General features: G+C 35.9%; 2 protein-coding genes across 2 annotated transcripts; both read left to right on the top strand.

The window, feature by feature from the left end:
- Positions 1 to 1,956: 1,956 nt before the first annotated feature.
- LOC101887882 (cytochrome P450 4g1-like) lies at positions 1,957 to 5,161 on the top strand. The gene is given in 3 exon segments (NM_001286897.1): positions 1,957 to 2,164; positions 3,656 to 4,378; positions 4,443 to 5,161. Coding segments are annotated over 3 exon segments (1,650 nt in total).
- A 9,586-nt stretch (positions 5,162 to 14,747) lies between these two features.
- Positions 14,748 to 19,684, top strand: LOC101888747 (cytochrome P450 4g1). The gene is made up of 4 exons (XM_059122026.1): positions 14,748 to 15,019; positions 18,054 to 18,776; positions 18,834 to 18,946; positions 19,013 to 19,684. Exons 1-4 carry the CDS (start codon positions 14,776 to 14,778, stop codon positions 19,616 to 19,618), a joined length of 1,686 nt encoding a protein of 561 aa, XP_058978009.1. The 5' UTR covers positions 14,748 to 14,775; the 3' UTR covers positions 19,619 to 19,684.
- The last annotated feature ends 1,441 nt before the right edge of the window (positions 19,685 to 21,125 follow it).

Here is a 21,125-nt window from a genome sequence, read left to right as displayed (position 1 = left end):
ACTTTTTTGAGCGGCCATTATATAAAGCCTTAACCATACGCCTACAAGGGCCTCAAATAATTTGCTCTATACATCGCAACATTTAAGATAGAGCTTTTATATTTGATACAAGTCTATGGATTACATGTAGAATCATTTCAATATGAGTAATGGCTGTCCATGTTTTAGTATGGTCCGCATTAAAGGGTATAGCGATTTGAAGTATTTTTTTTCATTTTAGCTATATATTTCATATCGATTTCGACAAATTTAATAATTTTCATTCCTAGTATGAAAAAAGACCGCCCATGCAAAAAATTATCAATGTAGATCCACATTTTGATATGACCCTCATATAAAAGTATTCCCTGATTTCAGTTATTTCCGAGATCTTGGTCAAAATTTTCAATTGTTTTGTTTTTAAGGGGGTAAAAACCTTGAGGTTCTTGACCACATTTTCTAGTAGTAAAACAATGAAGTTCCCCATAAAATGTCAACATTTTGAATAAAAATAGATTCATACGATTTGAATTTTTTTCTGATTTCCTGAAAACTTTAAAGACCTCATTGTTTTTGTTCACATTTTATCTAGGATATAGATGGGGAAATAAATTATTATAATATATCTTCGATACACGATAAAAATTTTGTAAAAACGAAAATTGAATATCAGGCACAAATTCTTGAAGCCACATTTTCGAAATTTGGAAAAATTTGTGGTATTTTGTTTGTTTTTTTTTTTCGATTGCTTAAGTCTTGAATATTTTATTTATTATTTTATTATTCATTAATTATTTACTACATTTTTGTAGTTTTACACACATGAATATTTGTAGCACACATTTATGTGGTATTTCCCATTGAAGGGTTGGATTTGCTGTCCGAGTTTTTCTAATATTTTTCTAAATTAAAAATACTTTTTTTTTCATTCCACGAGGACATGTCCTACTTAGCTGCGTTCGAAGTCTTTCGCATAGAATGACACAATCATGTATGAAGTGAATAATTGTTTTTGCATTTTGAAAACAAAATATTCCATTGTTGATCTAAAGAATAAACAACAAAAGACATTAGTCTTGATTTTGTATCGTACACATACATACCAATCACGATTTTAATAAATTAATTAAAGAATATAATTAGTGCAAGAAGGCGACTCTAAAGAGAGTTGCCACTTTCAAGAGAATGATGAATAAATGGTCGGAAGATAAAAGGGAAAAATTCTAAAGAACATTTTTAAAAGTTGTTCTGCCTGGGAAGGTCGTGATTTTTATTTCTGTTTTTTTTCTGTAATTTCTATTTCGAGGATGTTCATTTTTTTCAATTTTCAGAAAATGTCTTTAAGTCCCAAAATGGCATTTTTATATATTACAAACCAAGTCAATGGAAATCAACATTATTTTCTCATTTTCGATTTATTGTTGTATTGGCAGTTATGAATCTTGATTTTGGTTTTGAAAATATCTTCCATTTTGGTAGAAAATTTCAACCTCAAGTGGCAACACTGTCTCACCCGAATCTGTTTACGATAAAGTGGTTTGACAAACCCAATGCGTACGAATTAAATTTTCCAAAATAAATAATAAAAATTTAAAATCCAAAACAAAAACAAAGTGTATAATTAACGCAACATTGCAATACAATTTAATTTGTATGCAAATGCAATGTAAAATTCTGTAAACTCTGTACTTTGAGAATTTAATTAACGTATGGCTCTGCCATACTTTGACGGGCAGACGATTGACTAACCGATCGATCGATCACTTATCGGATATTATAAATATCCAAACATATTAGGCATAAAACAACAGTTAGGAATTCACCTTCGGATAAGCTGTTCACGCGATTGAGAGGATCCGTTCGGTGAAAAACAAAAAATTTAAACAAAGCAAATCAAATCGAAAAGAATTATAAATAAAATTAAAGAAAAAAAATAATAGAATAAAAATGACAGCGGATACATTGGTGCTGGAAACAATGGATAGTGCAAACAATTCAACTGCGGGACCCGCAACCGTATTGAACCCAATTTGGACTGCTCTTTTGGGTATTGCAGTGGTTGTGAGTTTGTACGAAATATGGCTAAGGAATACCAGGAAATATAAATTAACGGCAAATATGCCAAACCCACCTATGCTGCCACTCATCGGAAATGGCCATTTGGTGGCCCATTTGACAAATGCCGGTAGGTTTTGGATTTTGAGATAGAGGACGAAGTATGTCATTTAAAAAAGGATACAAGATTTGATCTTCTACTGTGGAGTAGATGAACAATTTGGTCATCAAGAATAGAATAGATGAACAATTTTGGTAATCTTCTGTGGAGTAGATAAACAATATGGTCATGTACTGTAGAGTAGATGAACAATATGGCCATCTACTGCAGAGTAGATGAACAATATGGTCATCTACTGTAGAGTAGATAAACAATATGGTCATCAACTGTAGAGTAGATGAACAATATGGTCATCCACAGTAGAGTAGATGAACAATATGGTCATCTACGGTAGAGTAGATGAACAATATGATCATCTACGGTAGAGTAGATGAACAATATGATCATTTACTGTAGAGTAGATGAACAATATGATCATCTACTGTAGCGTAGATGAAAAATATGGTCATCTACTGTAGAGTAGATGAACAATATGGTCATCTACTGTAGGGTAAATGAACTGTAGAGTAGATGAACAATATGGTAGAGTACTGTAGAGTAGATGAGCAATATGGTCATCTACTGTAGAGTAGATCTGAACCATATGGTCATCTACTGTAGAGTAGATGAACCATATGGTCATCTACTGTAGAGCAGATGAACCATATGGTCATCTACTGTAGAGTAGATGAACCATATGGTCATCTACTGTAGAGTAGATGAACCATATGGTCATCTACTGTAGAGTAGATGAACCATATGGTCATCTACTGTAGAGTAGATGAACCATATGGTCATCTACTGTAGAGTAGATGAGCAATATGATCATCTACTGTAGAGTAGATGAACAATATGATCATCTACTGTAGAGTAGATGAACAATATGATCATCTAATGTAGAGTAGATGAACCATATGGTCATCTACTGTAGAGTAGATGAACAATACGGTCATCTACGGTATAGTAGATGAACAATACGGTCATCTACGGTTGAGTAGATGAACAATACGGTCATCTACGGTAGAGTAGATGAACAATATGGTCATCTACGGTAGAGTAGATGAACAATATGGTCATCTACGGTAGAGTAGATGAACAATATGGTCATCTACTGTAGAGTAGATGAACAATATGGTCATATACTGTAGAGTAGGTGAACTATAGGGTCATCTACTGTAGAGTAGATGAACTATAGGGTCATCTACTGTAGAGTAGATGAACTATAGGGTCATCTACTGTAGAGTAGATGAACAATATGGTCATCTACGGTAGAGTAGATGACCAATATGGTCATCTACTGTAGAGTAGATGAACAATATGGGCATCTACTGTAGAATAGATGAACAATATGGGCATCTACTGTAGAATAGATGAATAATATGGTCATCTACTGTATAGTAGATGATGAAATGGGACATCTATTCTAGATTATATGACATACTTAGCCATCTACTGTTAAATGGATGGATCTACTTTGAAACGTTTCGATTCTCATTTTCCATTTTTATCCCCTCCTTTCAGAAATCCTTGCCCGTGGCATTGGCTATATGCAAACCTATGGTGGTGCTATGCGTGGCTTTTTGGGTCCCATGTTGGTTGTATTCCTCTGGAACGCTCCTGATATTGAATTGATTCTCAGTACCCACACCCATTTGGAGAAGTCAATTGAATATCGTTTCTTCAAACCCTGGTTCGGTGATGGTCTACTCATTTCGAATGGTCACCATTGGCAACATCATCGCAAAATGATTGCTCCAACATTCCATCAAAGCATTTTGAAGAGTTTCGTGCCAGCCTTTGTACAGCATTCCAAGAAGGTGGTGGAACGTATGGCCAAGGAATTGGGCAAGGAATTCGATGTCCATGACTATATGTCACAGACCACTGTGGAAATTTTGCTCTCCACTGCCATGGGTGTTAAGAAGGTGCCCGAGGACAACAAGAGTTTGGAATATGCCAAGGCTGTGGTGGATATGTGTGACATCATCCACAAGCGTCAATTGAAATTCTTCTATCGCATGGATGCCCTCTACAATTTGAGCAGCATGAGCGAGAAGGGCAAGAAGATGATGGACATTATTTTGGGTATGACCCGTAAAGTGGTGACGGAACGTCAACAGAATTTCAATGCCGAATCGCGTGCCATTGTCGAGGAGGATGATGAAATAAGCAAGCAGAAGCAACAGGCCAAGAAGAAGGAGGGTTTGCGTGATGATTTGGATGACATTGATGAAAATGATGTGGGTAAGTACAGAGGTGGCACAAAAACCTGCCGTGGAAAGCAAATAATGTTTTTTGCTATTTTTAGGTGCCAAGAAACGTTTGGCTCTGCTAGATGCCATGATGGCCATGTCCAAGAACCCCGATGTTGAGTGGACCGACAAGGATGTCATGGATGAAGTCAACACCATTATGTTTGAGGGCCATGATACCACCTCAGCTGGTTCCAGTTTTGTCCTCTGCATGTTGGGCATCTACAAGGATATCCAAGAGAAGGTCTTGGCCGAACAAAAGGCCATCTTTGGTGACAACTTCCTGCGCGACTGTACCTTTGCCGATACCATGGAAATGAAATATTTGGAACGTGTGATTATGGAAACTTTGCGTTTGTATCCACCAGTACCCCTTATTGCCCGTCGTGCTGAGTTCGATGTAAAATTGGCTTCCGGCCCCTACACAATTCCCAAGGGCACAACCGTGGTGATTGCCCAATTTGCCGTGCATCGCAATCCCCAATACTTCCCCAATCCCGAGAAATTCGATCCTGACAATTTCCTACCCGAACGTATGGCCAATCGTCATTACTACAGTTTCATTCCCTTCAGTGCCGGCCCCAGAAGTTGTGTCGGTCGCAAATATGCCATGCTGAAATTGAAGGTCCTGCTCTCGACCATTATTCGTAACTATTCAGTGCAGAGCAACCAACAGGAGAAGGACTTTAAGTTGCAGGCCGATATTATCCTAAAGATTGAAAATGGTTTCAACATCATGTTGAACCGACGACCCGAAGCCATGAAAGCTATGTAAAGTAAAGTAGAGATGAGTGTGTGAAGAAGTTTTTTTGTCCCAACTATCCTAAGAACGACCCGTATCTGTGTATGTGGTTTCCATTTTATTGATAAGTAAAAGAAAAAAGAAACTAACCCCCCGCATTATACCAAATAATAAGAAATAACGAAACTACTAACCAACGTGAGAGTGTTAAGTTTTATCCTATTGTTATTGACTAAAATGTATGTTAAGATTTTTTTTTTTTTATAAATTTTATTGTTTTTGAAGAAAACACAAAAATCTTGAAAAAAAATAATAAAGAGCATGCCAGTTTAAAACTGTAATTGTGGGTTGTTGTACTTTCGAAAGGTTGAAAAAAATGTCCGAGGGTATAACTCAAATCAAACAAAATAGTTCAGAAGAAACAAGTAAAAAAGCTGTAAGTTCGGCCGCGCCGAACTTTGAATACCCTCCACCATTTGGTACAAATTTGGCAATTTTCAAAAAAAAAAAAAAAAAAAAAAATCCGTTAAAAATTCTGTTAAAATCTTAAAAATAACGAATGTAGACGTATATTAGGGTCTGTACGACGACGTGGACCTGCATAGGCAACTTTTGTCACAAGCTATTACAATATTCAAATGCGAAACTTGAAAAAAATCTGTTTATAATGTAGCTAAAATCATCAAAATTCAGAATATAGGGAGGAATCATGGGAGTTGTAAATCGTGGACCTGCACAGACAATTTTTTGTCATAGGCTGTGGTATCCATTACGAACTTCAAATGCGAAATTTGAAACAATTCCGGTAAAAATATCGCTAAAATCATCAGAATACCGAATATCGGGAGGTACCGTTATATGGGGCTATACAAAGAAGTGGACCTACGTGGCTTATTTTCTGTTTTATGCTGTAGTATCTATTACGAACTTCAAACACCAAATTTGAAACCATTCCGGTAAATAATGTCGCTAAAATCATCAGAATACGGAATATCGGGGGGCTATACGAAGAAGTGGACCTGCATGGCCCATTTTCTGTTTTATGCTGTAGTATCTATTACGAACTTCAAATACAAAATTTGAAACAATTCCGGTAAATAATGTAGCTAAAATCATCAAAATACTGAATATCGGGGGGTACCGTTATATGAGGGCTAAGACGTGGACCTACATGGCCCATTTTCAATACCAAAAGTGCTGCAGACATAATACACATTTGAGTAAAATTTTATCAATCTACTTCATTTCATTCGGAAGCTAGAGTGATTTTCACAGACAGACAGACGGACAGACGGACGGACATTGATAAATCGACATAGAATTTTATGCTGATCAAGATATATACTGTATAATGTATATTTCGAGGTATTACAAACGGTAGGGAATTCAGCATTTTCCATGCAGTTTCCCTACCGAAACCGCCACTTTGGTTAGAAAATCGAAAAAATTCGATTATCTGAAATCAGTTGGGAATATAAGGCATATATAGCCAGAAAGTACTCCTCGAGACCTTTCATTTAAGACCCGCCTCAATGACGCAGCTAGCATAGTTTTTGTGCAATTCAGCATTTTCCATGCAGTTTCCCTGCCGCCAACTCCACTCTGGTTATTCGTCCTCGTCGGGAAATTGTGTCATTTTCCTGTTAAATTAATTTAATTAATTAATTTAATTTAAATTAATTTAAAACAAGTAAGCAAAGGCTACAGTCGAGCGGGGCCGACCGTTGAATACCCTACAACACTATAATAAATGATACAGTTTATATAGGCGAGATAGTCGAAAGAATTCCACAAGATATTGTGACAGATAATAAAAGAAAACCATCAGGTTTCGTTCTCTTATTTTCGAATAATAGCAACTTAAACTAATTTTCTCATTCCCAATTTATTGGTAAATGGTCTTCCAAGATCTGGAACCAATATTTCCCAAAGACCTATAATCTCTCAGAAGTGGCAAAAGATTAACATTTATTATTGATTTTGACTGAAACGCATCTATATGAGATACAGACATTTGACTATATTCAAATCAGCCTTAACGAAATAGTCAGAAGTGCGTCTTTCCTGTACTTGTGAATTCTCCAAAAAGTCGCTGGAATGGATATTTTCGTATTTTGTCTACAAAAGTTGGCAAACTATTTCGTACATTGAATATTTTTGGATGGCCATCCAAAACTGCTTGGCTTTTGCAATGTCCGGTAACCCCCATTCAAATGTGCGTGAGGATCGGGCGATAATTACGACCTGCTGACAATTTTGCAGTTTTTTGGTCCATTTCAACCCCTAAATATATGGCGATCATCTCCAAAAAGAGTAGGCTTATATTCTGACCCTCATCTTATCCCCATGCAAAATTTCGTAAGGATCGGGCCATAAATGCGATCTGTATGTGATATCCTGATATCCTAACTACTTAGTTTTGTTAGCTGTAGAAATATTACCAAATGTTTAATTCAAAATGAAAATATGCCAAAAATATGACAAAATTGAAAAAATATGAGAAAATTTTAAAAAATCAATATTTTCATCTTTAGAGAGATATTTTTATGCGATTTTTTTAGACGTTTTTTCTTTCCTGCCAAAAGGCCATTCTGAATTAATGAGAACTGTCGAAATCAGTTCAGCCGTTCTCGACATATAAGAGATTTTTCAAGCATATCTTCTTTGATATATATATATATATCGCACATATTTTGCTATACATTCGATTTGTTGGATCTTAACATCAATGTAAAGATCAGAAGTAACCTTGTCATGGCTTTGTGATTTCGCCGGGATTTAAAATATTCGCGATTTAAGGAAAAACGTTGAATTTTTTCAACACAAAAGATATGGTCTATTTTACCCGCTAAATATTATCCGATGACCAACCAAATTGGTAGGCTTCTTCCCCGCCCTAAATTCTAGCTACATGCGAAATTCCGTGTCGGTTGGTCTATAATTGCGACCTGTATAGCTACTGCAAAATCCGACATTTTTTCAGTATTTGGTCCATTTCAACCCCTAAACATTTGGCGATCATCTCCAAAAGAAATAGGGTTCTATTCTGACCCTAGCCCCACCTGCATTCTAAATTTCGTGAAGATCGGGCCATAATTGCGACCTGTAGAGTGATTACAATTTAACATGGACAGACGGACAGACGGACAGACGGACGGACGGACATACATAGCTAGATCGACTCAGCTCGGCGAGCTAGGAAGATCCATATATACTTTCCTATATGGGAAACCAATATTTCGAGGTGTTACATAATTTTTGGCCCAATCAAACTTATAATACCCCCAACACATAGTGTTGTAGGGTATAAATACGTTGATTTATCCAAAAAAAAAAAAAAAATAGTAAAAATCATTAATATTAAAAAAAAAACTATTTTTCAATTAACCCCTTGCGCACCAACACATTGCATTTATATTTTAAAATTTATCTTCACGGGCATTTCAGTATATTGATATTATGTTTTCAGTATTAAAAACTACTTCGCACAGCCGGTGTTGGACATTCCTAGAGGAGAAAAAGGCATACTACGTATCAAGAATAACCTTGGTTCGTTGTACTGATCGGGTTGCCATGGTTCAAAGACCCATTTCTCTGGATTCAGAAAAGATAAAATCGCATATGGTAGGAGGTAGGAGTGTAAGCTATAATTATATTTTTTATGCTCACAACGGGCACTTATTCGACCTTTTAGGATTATATAAAAAATTCGGGTCAAAAAAATCTATAACTTAGATATCCTTTTTAATAACTCCACCATATGATTTCTAGTAGGTCCGGGCCTAACCCAGATCTTGGATCCACACTCTCGGGTCAAATATTGCGATATCGAGGTCTATCAAAAAAAAAAAAAAAAAAAAACGTTTCCTGAATAAGGGTACAAATACCTACCTCTATCCAAGAATTTTTACAAAACTAGAGTTGTTTCGTGTTTTGTTTCACCGTCAAACTTCTTCAGTTTGCTCTATAATGATATCACAGAGGGTATATATCATTTGATACGGCCAAACGGTGCCTCATTAAAATAAAGATTTTAGACTCTAGGTCTCTTTGAACCAAATCCGTTTCAGAACATTTGGAGTCGACCTTAGGGTGTCCGTCCGTCCGTCTGTCTGGCTGGAGCGCACGATAACTCTCGAAGGGAGTATTCGATTTGACCCGAAAATGCACAATATCGGCCCACTCCATTAAGTACCTCACCCACAAATGATCAAAATTTGGAATAATTATAACTCTTATAAAATGTGAAATAAGAGTTCGGTTGCCTTCAAATTTAACACATCCCAATATTTTTATTTACACTAGATCTGGCGTGAGAATGAAGCTCGTAAAACACGAAATTAACATTTGATACTTTTAAAACTCGGTACATCCCAATATTTCTACAAACTCTAGATCTATTGTAAAGATGGCAGATATCGGACCACTCCTTCAGGTACCTCCCCCACAAAGGGGTTAACATTTGGAATAACAAAGTGCTCATAAAGTGCAGTCATCGTCCGATTCTCATCAAATTTCATAACGTTCAACATTTACATTAACACAAGATCTGATTTGGGATATATCGGTTCACCCCCTCCGGTACCTTCCTCGGAAAAAGGGTTAACAATTACCGAAACGCTCATACAATTTGAAATAAGGATCCGATCATTCTTCACATTCTCTTCAAATTTCACACATCTCCATATTTCTGTTATCGGACCTCCTTCTAATATCTCACCACAATGTGGTCAGAATTGAAATATAAAATGCGAAATAAGCCACCGATTCTCATCAAACTTCAAATAATTCAATATTTTTACTTATGAATGTGGGCCGATTTGCCGCACTTCTAGTGCCTCCTCCAATATTAATATTAATTTATATTATTTCTCCTATTTTTCTCAGCCAGAGATCTAGCGTGAATATGAAATATATCGGCCACTCCTTCTGTTCTTCCGACAAAAGTTTAAAATTTTGATTTACAAATATTCGCATAAAATTGGAATAATTATTCAATCTTCTTTAAAATTTGCACATCCAAATATTGTAATCAGTATTAGAGAAAATTAATACATTAGGCCACTATATCCGGAACCTCACGCATATATCAAAATTTTATAAAAGTTATCACGTGTATTATATTGAAGAAGTAGTCGATACAGTCCAAATCTGGTACATTGTAGTATTTATATCTGCTTAGGTCAGATCCGAAATTGACAATATTGGCCCACTCTCTTGGAACTTCCCCCATAGAGGGTCATCAGTTTGAATAATTATAACACAAGTCAAAATATATTTAAAGAAACGGACATTGGTTAAGGGTATACATCAAAGTATAATCTCTAGGTCGCTGGTATCCAGAATCCTTATTCGGATATCTACAAAATTCTACTTATCCAATATATATCATTATGAATTTTTTTCAAATATTTGTATGCATTTTACCGAGTGTGATATATTCTGTAATAATTTAGTACTAAAACTTGCATTAATAGAATATATATTTTATATATAAGTATATTATGAGCTCTAGCGACCATTCAAATACCCTAAAAATCTAATTTCAGCATCGACGATATTGAAAAACAAATCATTTCATATTTGCCTCTGCAAAATATAGAAATTCTTATATTGTCTAAAGTCTACCAAATCATGTTGCATTATTTTGGTGGGGTTATCCCAAAACGTGCCGGACGGAATTATTAATTTTATTGTGTTAAAGACTCTAGCGATTAGTCAGCACAATTTTGAATAATAGAATCAGTTTTATTTGTTTTCTAAACAAATTTCTTTTTTTTTAATTATTCAATAAAAATTGGAACAAGTTATTGATATACAGCATCCGAAATCAATGTTGTTGTTTTCAATTGGATGTACAGTGAGCGTATGTGGCGAAAATGGTAAACATTTCAAAAACAATAGTCCAGATAAAAAAGGCCGTTATTCGGTCGATTTAGTACAAATTCTGTTTTAAATGGATGAAGTGGATCATTTCCGACCAGTCCTCCCATAAAGCGTTAAAATTTTGCAAATATATGTCGTATTCAGATATTTTTTTTATCAAAGTGTGAAAACTGAAAGTATTGTTTTAGGTTTTCTTGTACCTTCTTTAACATGGGAAACAATTTATTTCGTTAGTGTACTAAAAAGTGCTAAAAATTACAATCATTGCATTGCTCAAACGAATAGAGGTAGAATTCTTAAAAATTTTTTGAAGGTCGCTAATGGAGTGTGGGATAGATGCACCAAAGGTTTTTTTAATTTGAACTTAAAAAAATACTATATTTTTTATCATTCGGTATCATGTGAACCTATAGAGCTAAAATGTAGAAATTTGGTACAAGAATTAAGTAGGGAAACTAGGATTAATATAAGGAGTTAGTTTTGAAAATTTGTACTAAGAATAAGAACTACCACTAAGTACTAAGTTTGGTACATCGTGGAATTGCGTGAAAGAATTTGAAACTGAAATGTAGATATTGAGGTCACGGTTAGTGTGTAAGGTTTAAGATTTGGTTTTTTGAAATATGTACTAAAAAGTTCGAAAAATACTACAAGTAAAGAAAAATAATACAAAATAATACAAGTAAAAAAGCTGTAAGTTTGGCCGGGCGAACTTTTAACACCCTCCACCGTTTGGTACAAATTTGGCAATATCAAAAAAAAAAAAAAAAAAAAAAATGCGTTAAAAATTCTGTTAAAATATTAAAAATACCGAATGACTATACGACGACGTGGACCTGCATAGGCAACTTTTGTCATAAGTTATTACAATATTCAAATGCGAAACTTAAAGAAAAATCTGTTTATAATGTACCTAAAATCAGCAAATAGGGGGTACCGTTATATGGGGGCTATACGAAGGCGTGGACCTGCACAGACAATTTTCTGGCATGGGCTGAAGTATCCATTACGAACTTCACATACGAAATTTGAAACAATCCCGGTAAATAATGTCGCTAAAATCATCAAAATACCGAATATCGGGGGGTACGGTATATGGGGGATATACGAAGTCGTGGACCTGCACAGATAATTTTCTCCATTACGAACTTCAAATGCCAAATTTGAAACAATTCCAATGAATAATGTTGCTAAAATCATCAAAATACCGAATATCGGGAGGTACCGTTATATCGGGGCTATATGATAACTTAGACCTACAAGGCCCATTTACGAACTTAACCTTTCTACTGGCAAAATATACATGTGTGCAAAATTTTAGCCTTCTACCTCAATTTGTTCGAAAGATAGCGTGATTACAACAGACAGACAGACGGACAGACAGACATACAGATGGACATGGCTAAATTAGAATTTTACGCTGATCAAGAATATATATACTTTGTTGGGTCTGGCATGAGTATTTCGAGGAGTTACAAACGGAATGACAAAATTAATATACCCTCCATAGTATAGTTGAGGGTATAAAAAGCAGGGTTGATATAAGCTTGTTTTGGAAAAGTGTATAAAGTGTAAGAACTATAGTAAATGGTACAAAATTTGGTACAATTTGGTTTTGGATAAATGGAAAAAGATGGAATATTAACATTTAGTAAAGAAATTGGCTTTTCTGGAAATATGTACAATAAGTGTACGAAATATACTAAGTGGTACATATAGAATGTGAATAAAAGTGGTGTTTTACATGTTTGTGTTAGGAATTAGAGGTCGAATTTGGAAAGTCCAACAGGAACGTCCATCTTGGTGTTTAGGTTATGGAAACTCATACGAAACGTACTAAAGTATATTAAACATTTAATACTTTGTATTGGACAAACGCAATGAGCTAAACATTTGGAATGAGATTCGCTGATAGAGTGCAGGATAGATGCAAATAAAGGGTATTTAAGGCTACGAAAAGTTCTAAAATGGTACTAAACTTCTAAAATTGAAACAGACAAAGCTAAAATTTGGTATGGTGTTAGGGTCGTTGTTTATGTGTTTATGTTTTCAGAAAAGTGTACGAAAAGTACTAAATTGGGCATTGGGTGAAAGGATAGAATTGGAATCCTAAATTTGATATTGAGGGGTTTGTTGGTATATGGAATTGAGATATGGTGATGGTTTAAGAAATGTGTACTATAATTGTACGAAATGTACTAAAAAGTTCACAAGTAGTTTCGGGAGAAGCGATATGGCTGGAATCCTCAAATTTGATATTGAGGTCTCTGTTGAGATATGGAGGTGATTCTGGAAATGTGTACTATAATTGTACCAATAGTACTAAATATGGTATTGGATGAAGGAATAGAATATGCCTTTGTTGGCTTCTAGGATTTATATACAGAGACGTTTTGGACAGAACAATTGGATGTGAATCCATTGTGCACTGGTTTTACTAATGTTCTGATCGGTAGACATCAAAGAGAATGATTTTGAAGACTTCTTTCCGAAAAAGGAGAGACTTAAATATATATTAAACTTCGATAGTCTGAAAAGTTGGTACAATGCATGAAGTTTCTTAACACGAATTGTTGGAACAGTTTTAAGGTGAACTTTTCGCTGACAATGTAGCAGGCACTTCCTAGTAATTATTAAAAAGGTGAATATTTGTTGCTGGGGGTGGCAGAAGGAGTGGACCGATATATGCCATCACCTCACTGTTCTTGGTTTAGGTTGCGCCAAAAAGCGGGTTTTCGATTCGCGTTTTATGTGGGTAGGTAGAAGTGGACAGTTCTACTCGTTCCACAAACCAGATTTTTTGTTGGTACAAATATTGGGATATGCAAAATTTGAAGACAATTGGTCTCTAATTTCATATGTTATAAGACTTAGGATTATTCAAAACGTTGGGCCTACGTGGGGTATGTACTTGATGGAGTGGGTTGATATTGTTCATTTTTTTTGAAGAGTTTGAACAAAATCAGATGATTCTTTTTTGTTCTATGAGGTAAATTATTTTGTGTGAACATTTTGACGTTTAATTGGAGAGCTACCAGAAGGATTTGGTCTAAAGAGACTTAGAGTCTAAAACCGTTATTTCGATGAGGCTAAAGTAAAAAATTGTTTTTTTTTTGGGGAATTTATGCCCAGAAATCTTGGGTGACGTCAAAATGTTTTCAGGAGTTTCTTTTTAAAAAGAACCGCTAGTCTGATATCATTCAACGACTTTAAGGATGCTTTGATCCATTTTTGACAGAAGCCCTTTTCAATTACAAATATGTTTAAACATATTGCTGTAGGCCATAACACAAACGACTCTCTCCTGCCTTACATCCAATAATGCATCCAATTTTTTAGTACACAAGTACTAAATTTCCATAAAAATTATTGCTGTTTTGTTAAATAGCCTATTTATTCATTAGCTTCCAGGCTGAAATATAAATTCGCGTCTGCAGGTAGATGGTTAAGGCATTGAAATATTATGTAAAATGAAGTCGATCTTGTTGTTCGATTACTTTTCGGATCTCGCAGACATTTAGTACCCATTTATTAACGAAGAAGACGAAAAAATATATCAAGCCACCCCATCGGAATTTTATAAAAAACCAGATTATATTCTAGAACACCTACCAGTAGAGAAGGAACATTGCAATAAGTTAATTCTAAATCTTTTTTTGGGATCATACGGATTAAGAAATCAATTTCGAAAATAAGGAATTAATTTAAAAAAAAATCCATAGTTATCAAAAAAACAAAAAATAAAAAATAATAGAAAAACAATGTCGGCGGATTCGGTAATATTTGAAAATGCAAAGAATGTTCCGGACATTGGTGTGTCATCAGCAACAATTTCGTCTTCAAATCCTCTGTGGACGGCCTTAATGGGTTTGGCGATTATATCAATACTATTTGAAATATGGCTTCGAAGTACACGTGAATATAAGTTAACGGCAAAAATGCCAACACCGCCAAGGCTACCGATTCTTGGTCACGCCCACAGAGCTTTGTATCTTTCCAATGCTGGTAAGTTGCGGGACTCTAGTTATCATAGATATGGAGTAGTCAAAATCTCTTTTAAATGGCCCAAGAGGGGAATCTACTGGTGATAATGAGTTCAGATTTGGATATATGTACATTCTCCGTTTTTAAGCAGATAATGTCTGCCACTTGATTAACGTATTCGACTGATTTTTCGATTGTTATTTGTGTATATTTATGTATATCCTTTATATGTGTTTAATCGAGGCTACCATGGTTTTATAGGCAATACCAAGAATCGAGAATGATAACAGTCCTCGTCGCATTTGCCATTTTTTACGGGTTTTAGAGTTGTGAACTGTTTTATAGACCCATTTATTGTCGTCTGATGGTTTGATGCATCTGGCTTAACAAATGCAGTAAAATATTAGATTCGTTAACAGTTGATTATTACATAGCGTCTAGGTGTTTGTTGGTGTTAGTGCGCGTGCGGTTGAAGTTAAATGATTAAATTGGGCTTGCGCAGTATATAATTGTTTATTAGGGTAGACTATGCAACGAGTGTCTGTCTCAAGTGATTAATACAGTTGAAGTTATTTGGTTCGTTAATTGTCGTCTGGTGGCTGAAGGTTCGTTGATGACCCAGTTTTAAATATTGGATTGAACGCAAAATATGTCGGAAATAGCAGCAACTTTTAGAATAAGTTTAGATTTGTTCGAATTTACCTTTGGCACGAATTATGGCCTTCTAACAACCAATGAAACCATCATACGCTCCCGAAGGTTGCTCTGCGGTATTTTGGCCCATTCCCGGCGAAGACCTTCGTTGATGTGATCGACACTTTGGTATTTTTTTAGCGCCAACCTTACTTTCCAAAATACTCCAGACACGATAGTCCAACGGTTTGGTATCCTGAGATTTTGGTGGCCATTGTGAGCTGGAAATGAAGCGAGGAACCTCATTTTGTGACCGTTCTTGGGAGGCGCGTGCTGAGTGCGATGGCCCATTCCCGGCGAAGAGCTTCCTTGAGGTGATCGACACTTTCGTATTTTTTAGCGCCAACCTTACTTTCCAAAATACTCCAGACACGATAGTCCTACGGTTTGCTATCCTGAGATTTTGGTGGCCATTGTGAGCTGGAAATGAAGCGAGGAACCTCAATTTGTGACCGTTCTTGGGTGGCGCGTGCTGAGTGCGGTGGCTCATTCCCGGCGAAGAGCTTCCTTGAGGTGATCGACACTTTGGTATTTTTTAGCGCCAACCTTACTTTCCAAAATACTCCAGACACAATAGTCCAACGGTTTGGAATCCTAAGATTTTGGTTGCCATTGTGAGCTGGAAATGAAGCGAGGAACCTCATTTTGTGACCGTAATTGGGTGGCGCGTGCTGAGTGCGATGGTGCTGAGTTCTGTTGGAATGTCCAAGGTCTGCGGCCAAAATGTTTGCGTGCCCAAGGCTTTAATACACGATCGTTGTGTTTGCTAACAAAAGGCTGGACAACGAATGTTTTCTCATCGGAAAAAACCAAATTCGGCAGTTTACCACTTTCGGCCAAGCGAAGCAACTCTTTAGCTCTTTTGAGTCTATTTTCTTTCTGTTGCGGTGTAAGTCCTTGAACTTTTTTGAAATTTCAATGGCTTTACCCCGAGCTTATTTTCAATATTTGCTGAATGGAATTTTGCGATTAAATATAGTCCGATTACCATCCAAATTGGTTAGCTTCTGCCCTGAACTCTAACTCCATGCAAAATTTCCCGTCAATTGGTTTATAATTGTGGTCAGTAGAGCAACAGCAAAATCTTTTTTTTCGGTTTTTGGCTCATTTCAACCTCTAAATATTTTGCGATCATATCCTAAAACAATAGGTATCTATTCTCACCCTGACCCCACTTCCATTTTCAATTTTGTGAGGATCGGACAGTAATTGCGACCTGTAGCGTGATTACAAATTAACATGGGTAGACGGACGGACAAACATAGCTAGATCGATAAGCTCGGCGAGATAGGAAGATCCACATATAGTTTCCTATGTCGGGGACAAACATTTCGAGGTGTTACATAATTTTTGACCAATCAAACTTATAAAACCCCAACACATAGTGTTGAAGGGTATAAATATGTCAATACATTCCAAATTTCCAAAACTATGGTAATCACATTTCCAAATTTCAGAATTCCAGATCTATCGGTTCGCCACAATTCCAATCTCTACTAAATTTATACCCATTTCGTACATAATGATACAAATTTTCATGGCAACCTGCATCATACAATTCAATATAAACCTTATTTCCCAATTTCAGGATTCCAGCTCTATCGGTTTACCCACAGCCACATTATACCATATTTGGTACTATTTAGTACACATAAGTACGAATTTCTAAAACTTCACATATCACACTCCTACAATGCAATATTAATGATATTTCCAAAATTCCAGATTCCAGTTCTATTGGTTAACCCATACCAAATTTAGTACAATTTTTAATTTTTCGTGCACAGAAGTGCAAATATCGAAAACTTCCTCCATATCTCAATCCTAGACTCCGCCAGTTTAATTAATTTTAAATTTCAGGGTTCATCCGTTCTTTCAAATTTAGATTGTACCAAATTTAGTACCATTTAGTACTTTTTGCATACATTAGTAGAAAATTTCGGAAACTACCTCCTTACATCGAACCTACTCCTCAACCTTGATTCCCATTTAAAATTTCCAGTTTTTCTAACCGTTCACATGATACGAAATGGTACCAAATATTGTACATTTAAATACTTTTCGTACACTTATAGAACGAATTTTCAAAACATCTTTGGTACATCCACCGAGACCTTAATTCCAAATTTACCCCTAGATCTACTGGTTCGGCAAATACAAAGGGTACCATATTTACTAGCTTTAAGTACTTTTCGTACCGTTCTAGTACCGTTTTGACACCTTCGGATCAAAAATCAGCCGTTTCGTCTGATCGTTCATTAATCGTTAAGTCAGACAGTTACTTTACTCTTTTATTACTATAGATTGAATAAGAATTTAATAATATTGCTTGCATAATTTTAAATATTTAATATAATTTCAGAAATCATGGCCCAAGCGAAGAAATATATTCACACTCCGGGAGCAGTGATTCGTGCCTTTTTAGGTCCCATAGTCGTGGTGGGTTTATGGAACCCCATTGACATAGAAATAGTACTGAGTTCTAGTACCCATTTGGAAAAGTCATATGAATATAAATATTTCAAGCCATGGTTTGGTGATGGTCTACTCATCTCCAAAGGACATCATTGGCAACATCATCGTCGCATGATTGCGCCCACCTTCCATCAGAGTATTTTGAAAAGTTTCATTCCAACATTTGTGAAACATTCCAAGAGTGTGGTACAACGTATGGCCCTGGAAGCGGGCAAAGAATTCGATGCCCATAAATATATGTCCCAGGTGACGGTGGAGATTTTACTCTCCACGGTAATGGGAGTGAAAAAGCTGCCCGAACCAAATAAATGTTTGGAATATGCCAATGCTGTGTTGGATATGTGCGATATTATCCACAAACGTCAATTGAAATTCTATTATCGCCTGGATGCCACATTTCGATTTTCATCACTTCATGACAAGGCCCGGAGAATGTTGAATACAATTTTGAATATGACACGGCAAGTTGTGGAGGAGCGTCAGAAAAATTTCAGTGCTGATTCGAGGGCAATTTTCGAAAATGAAGCTGAGGCTGCCAAGCGCAAACGAGAAAATGTGAGGGCCGAAGGATTGCGTGATGACTTGGATGACATCGATGAGGATGATGTGGATGAGTTTGAAGAGTTAAATATCTAGAATTGAAATCCAAAAATAATTGATATTTAAGGTGCCAAAAAGAGGTTGGCTTTATTGGATGCCATGATGGAAATGTCTAGAAATCTTGAAATTGAATGGACCGAAAAAGATATTATCGATGAAGTCAATACAATTATGTTTGAGGTAAGGATCCTGAAAAAATTCAAGAATTCAAATAATGTAGATAATTTGAAAATTAATTTCATATAGGGCCATGATACCACATCGGCTGCCTCCAGTTTTGTCCTCTGCATATTGGGCATTTATCAGGACATGCAAGAAAAGGTATTGGCCGAACAGCGAGCTATTTTTGGTGATGACCTCATGCGTGATTGCACCTTTGCCGATACCCTGGAAATGAAGTATTTAGAGCGTGTAATAATGGAAACTCTGCGTTTGTATCCACCAGTACCATTGATTGCACGTCGTGCCGAACATGACATAAAATTGGCCTCCGGACCCTATTCCATACCCAAAGGCACCACAATTGTAATCATACAATATGCCGTACATCGTGATCCCAAATCATTTCCTAATCCAGAAAAATTCGATCCTGACAACTTCCTGCCCGAACGTATGGCCAAGCGGCATTATTACAGTTTTATACCCTTCAGTGCTGGGCCACGTAGTTGTGTGGGTCGTAAATTTGCCATTTTGAAATTGAAAGTTTTACTCTCGACCATTTTGAGAAATTTCGTTGTGAAATGTAATCAGCAGGAGAAAGATTTCCGTATGCAGGGCGATATTATTTTGAAAATGGAAAAAGGTTTTAATATTATGCTGGAACCACGAGCGGAAGCCAAGAAGGTTATATAGTTATAGGTATTTGTGATAAGTCAAAAGATCTCTAAGGGAAATAAATTTCGAAAATAATGCTAATAATTTGTTGTATTTTAAATTTTTATTTGAAACAAACAAAACAATTTATATTGAACTAGTAAAAAAGCAGCTACGTTCGGCAGCTCTACATTCTACAATTTGGAAGGAACTTGAAAAATTTCAACAAATTCTGACAAATACCGTTTAAAGGATAAGCTTTATACGGGAGCCGTAGAAAGACGCGGACCTGTATAAGTAATTCTTTCATTAAGACCTTCAAATACTAAATTTGAAACAATTCCGGCGAATAATATCGCTAAAATCATTAAATCAAATCCGAATAAAGGGAGGTACCGTTATATGGGGGCTATACGAAGACTACCCGATGCGAACTTTCAATATGAAATTTGAAACAATTCCGGTGAATAATGTCGCTAAAATCATCAAAATACCGAATATCGGGAGGTACCGTTATATGGGCCATTTACGAACTTAACCTGCCTATAGGGAATATGCACATGTGTGCTAAATTTTAGCCTTCTATCTCAATTCGTTCGAAAGATAGCGTGATTATAACAGACAGGCGGACATCGCAAAATCGTCTTAGAATTTTACGTTGATCCGGAATATATACACTTTGTAGGGTCTATCATGTTACAAACGGAATGACAAAACTTATATAACCTCCATAGAATGGTAGAGGGTATAAAAATAGCAGAATCAAACATTTTGGTGATTTTTTGAAATAAAGTAAAAATAGTAACTGGATTATAATTTATCACAAGACTGGACTTCTTAGATGTCCGGACATAATTACCACTGCATTTATAAGGATTATGCTCGGATTGGCCTTAGGTAGGTGAGTAGGTTTTAATTTTTAACCTGATTACGGCAAAGTAATTTTAAATATCCGAAAATGAACCCATTATTGGGTTTTACGATCTACATTATAGCCTACACTCTTGCTATTCCAAAATGGTTGATATCTCTTGTAATTCCGTAGATATTGACTTAAAAATTGAAGGCCGGCTACTTACAAAAGTAAGTATTCGATGTTGGACTTATCTCAGAGGAGAAAATCTCAAACCCCCGCCGAATTCCGGCAATTAACACAAGTTATTAAATTTAGAAAAACTATGGATCGCGTAGCCGGTGTTGGACGTTCCCCAGAGGAGAAAAGCTAAAGCCCCGGCCGAAGGCCATCTATTTAAAGAGCTATAAAGGTTAGGTAAATATTAGTGGAGAAAATCTCAATCTTCGGAACTATAAAATATATCAGCATGCTTGGTATCATTTTGAAAAGGCAAAAATGTAGGCTTTAATGTATTATCTAGATTTTAATACCCCATAATGGGTCCATTTTTGACTTTTTCGGGGTTTTTCAAAAAGTTCCCGCACAAAAATACTAATATTCTTGTATGGCTCCGGAACCGGTTTAACAACCCCATCATATCACAACCCATGATACCCATTTAACACAAATCAGTTTTGTAGAATCGGATAA

Source organism: Musca domestica, unplaced genomic scaffold (assembly GCF_030504385.1).
Source record: "Musca domestica strain aabys unplaced genomic scaffold, Musca_domestica.polishedcontigs.V.1.1 2, whole genome shotgun sequence".
Classification (NCBI taxonomy): Eukaryota; Metazoa; Arthropoda; class Insecta; order Diptera; family Muscidae; genus Musca; species Musca domestica.
This window is presented reverse-complemented; position numbering and strand designations above follow the sequence as displayed.

What these genes read in the sequence shown, in the direction of transcription:
- LOC101888747 (XM_059122026.1), top strand. Translation starts at nt 14,776, where the DNA reads ATGTCGGCGGATTCGGTAATATTTGAAAATGCAAAGAATGTTCCGGAC. An exon ending in TTTGTATCTTTCCAATGCTG is followed by an intron (nt 15,020 to 18,053) that starts GTAAGTTGCGGG and finishes ATATAATTTCAG; the next exon opens with AAATCATGGCCCAAGCGAAG. An exon ending in TCAATACAATTATGTTTGAG is followed by an intron (nt 18,947 to 19,012) that starts GTAAGGATCCTG and finishes AATTTCATATAG; the next exon opens with GGCCATGATACCACATCGGC.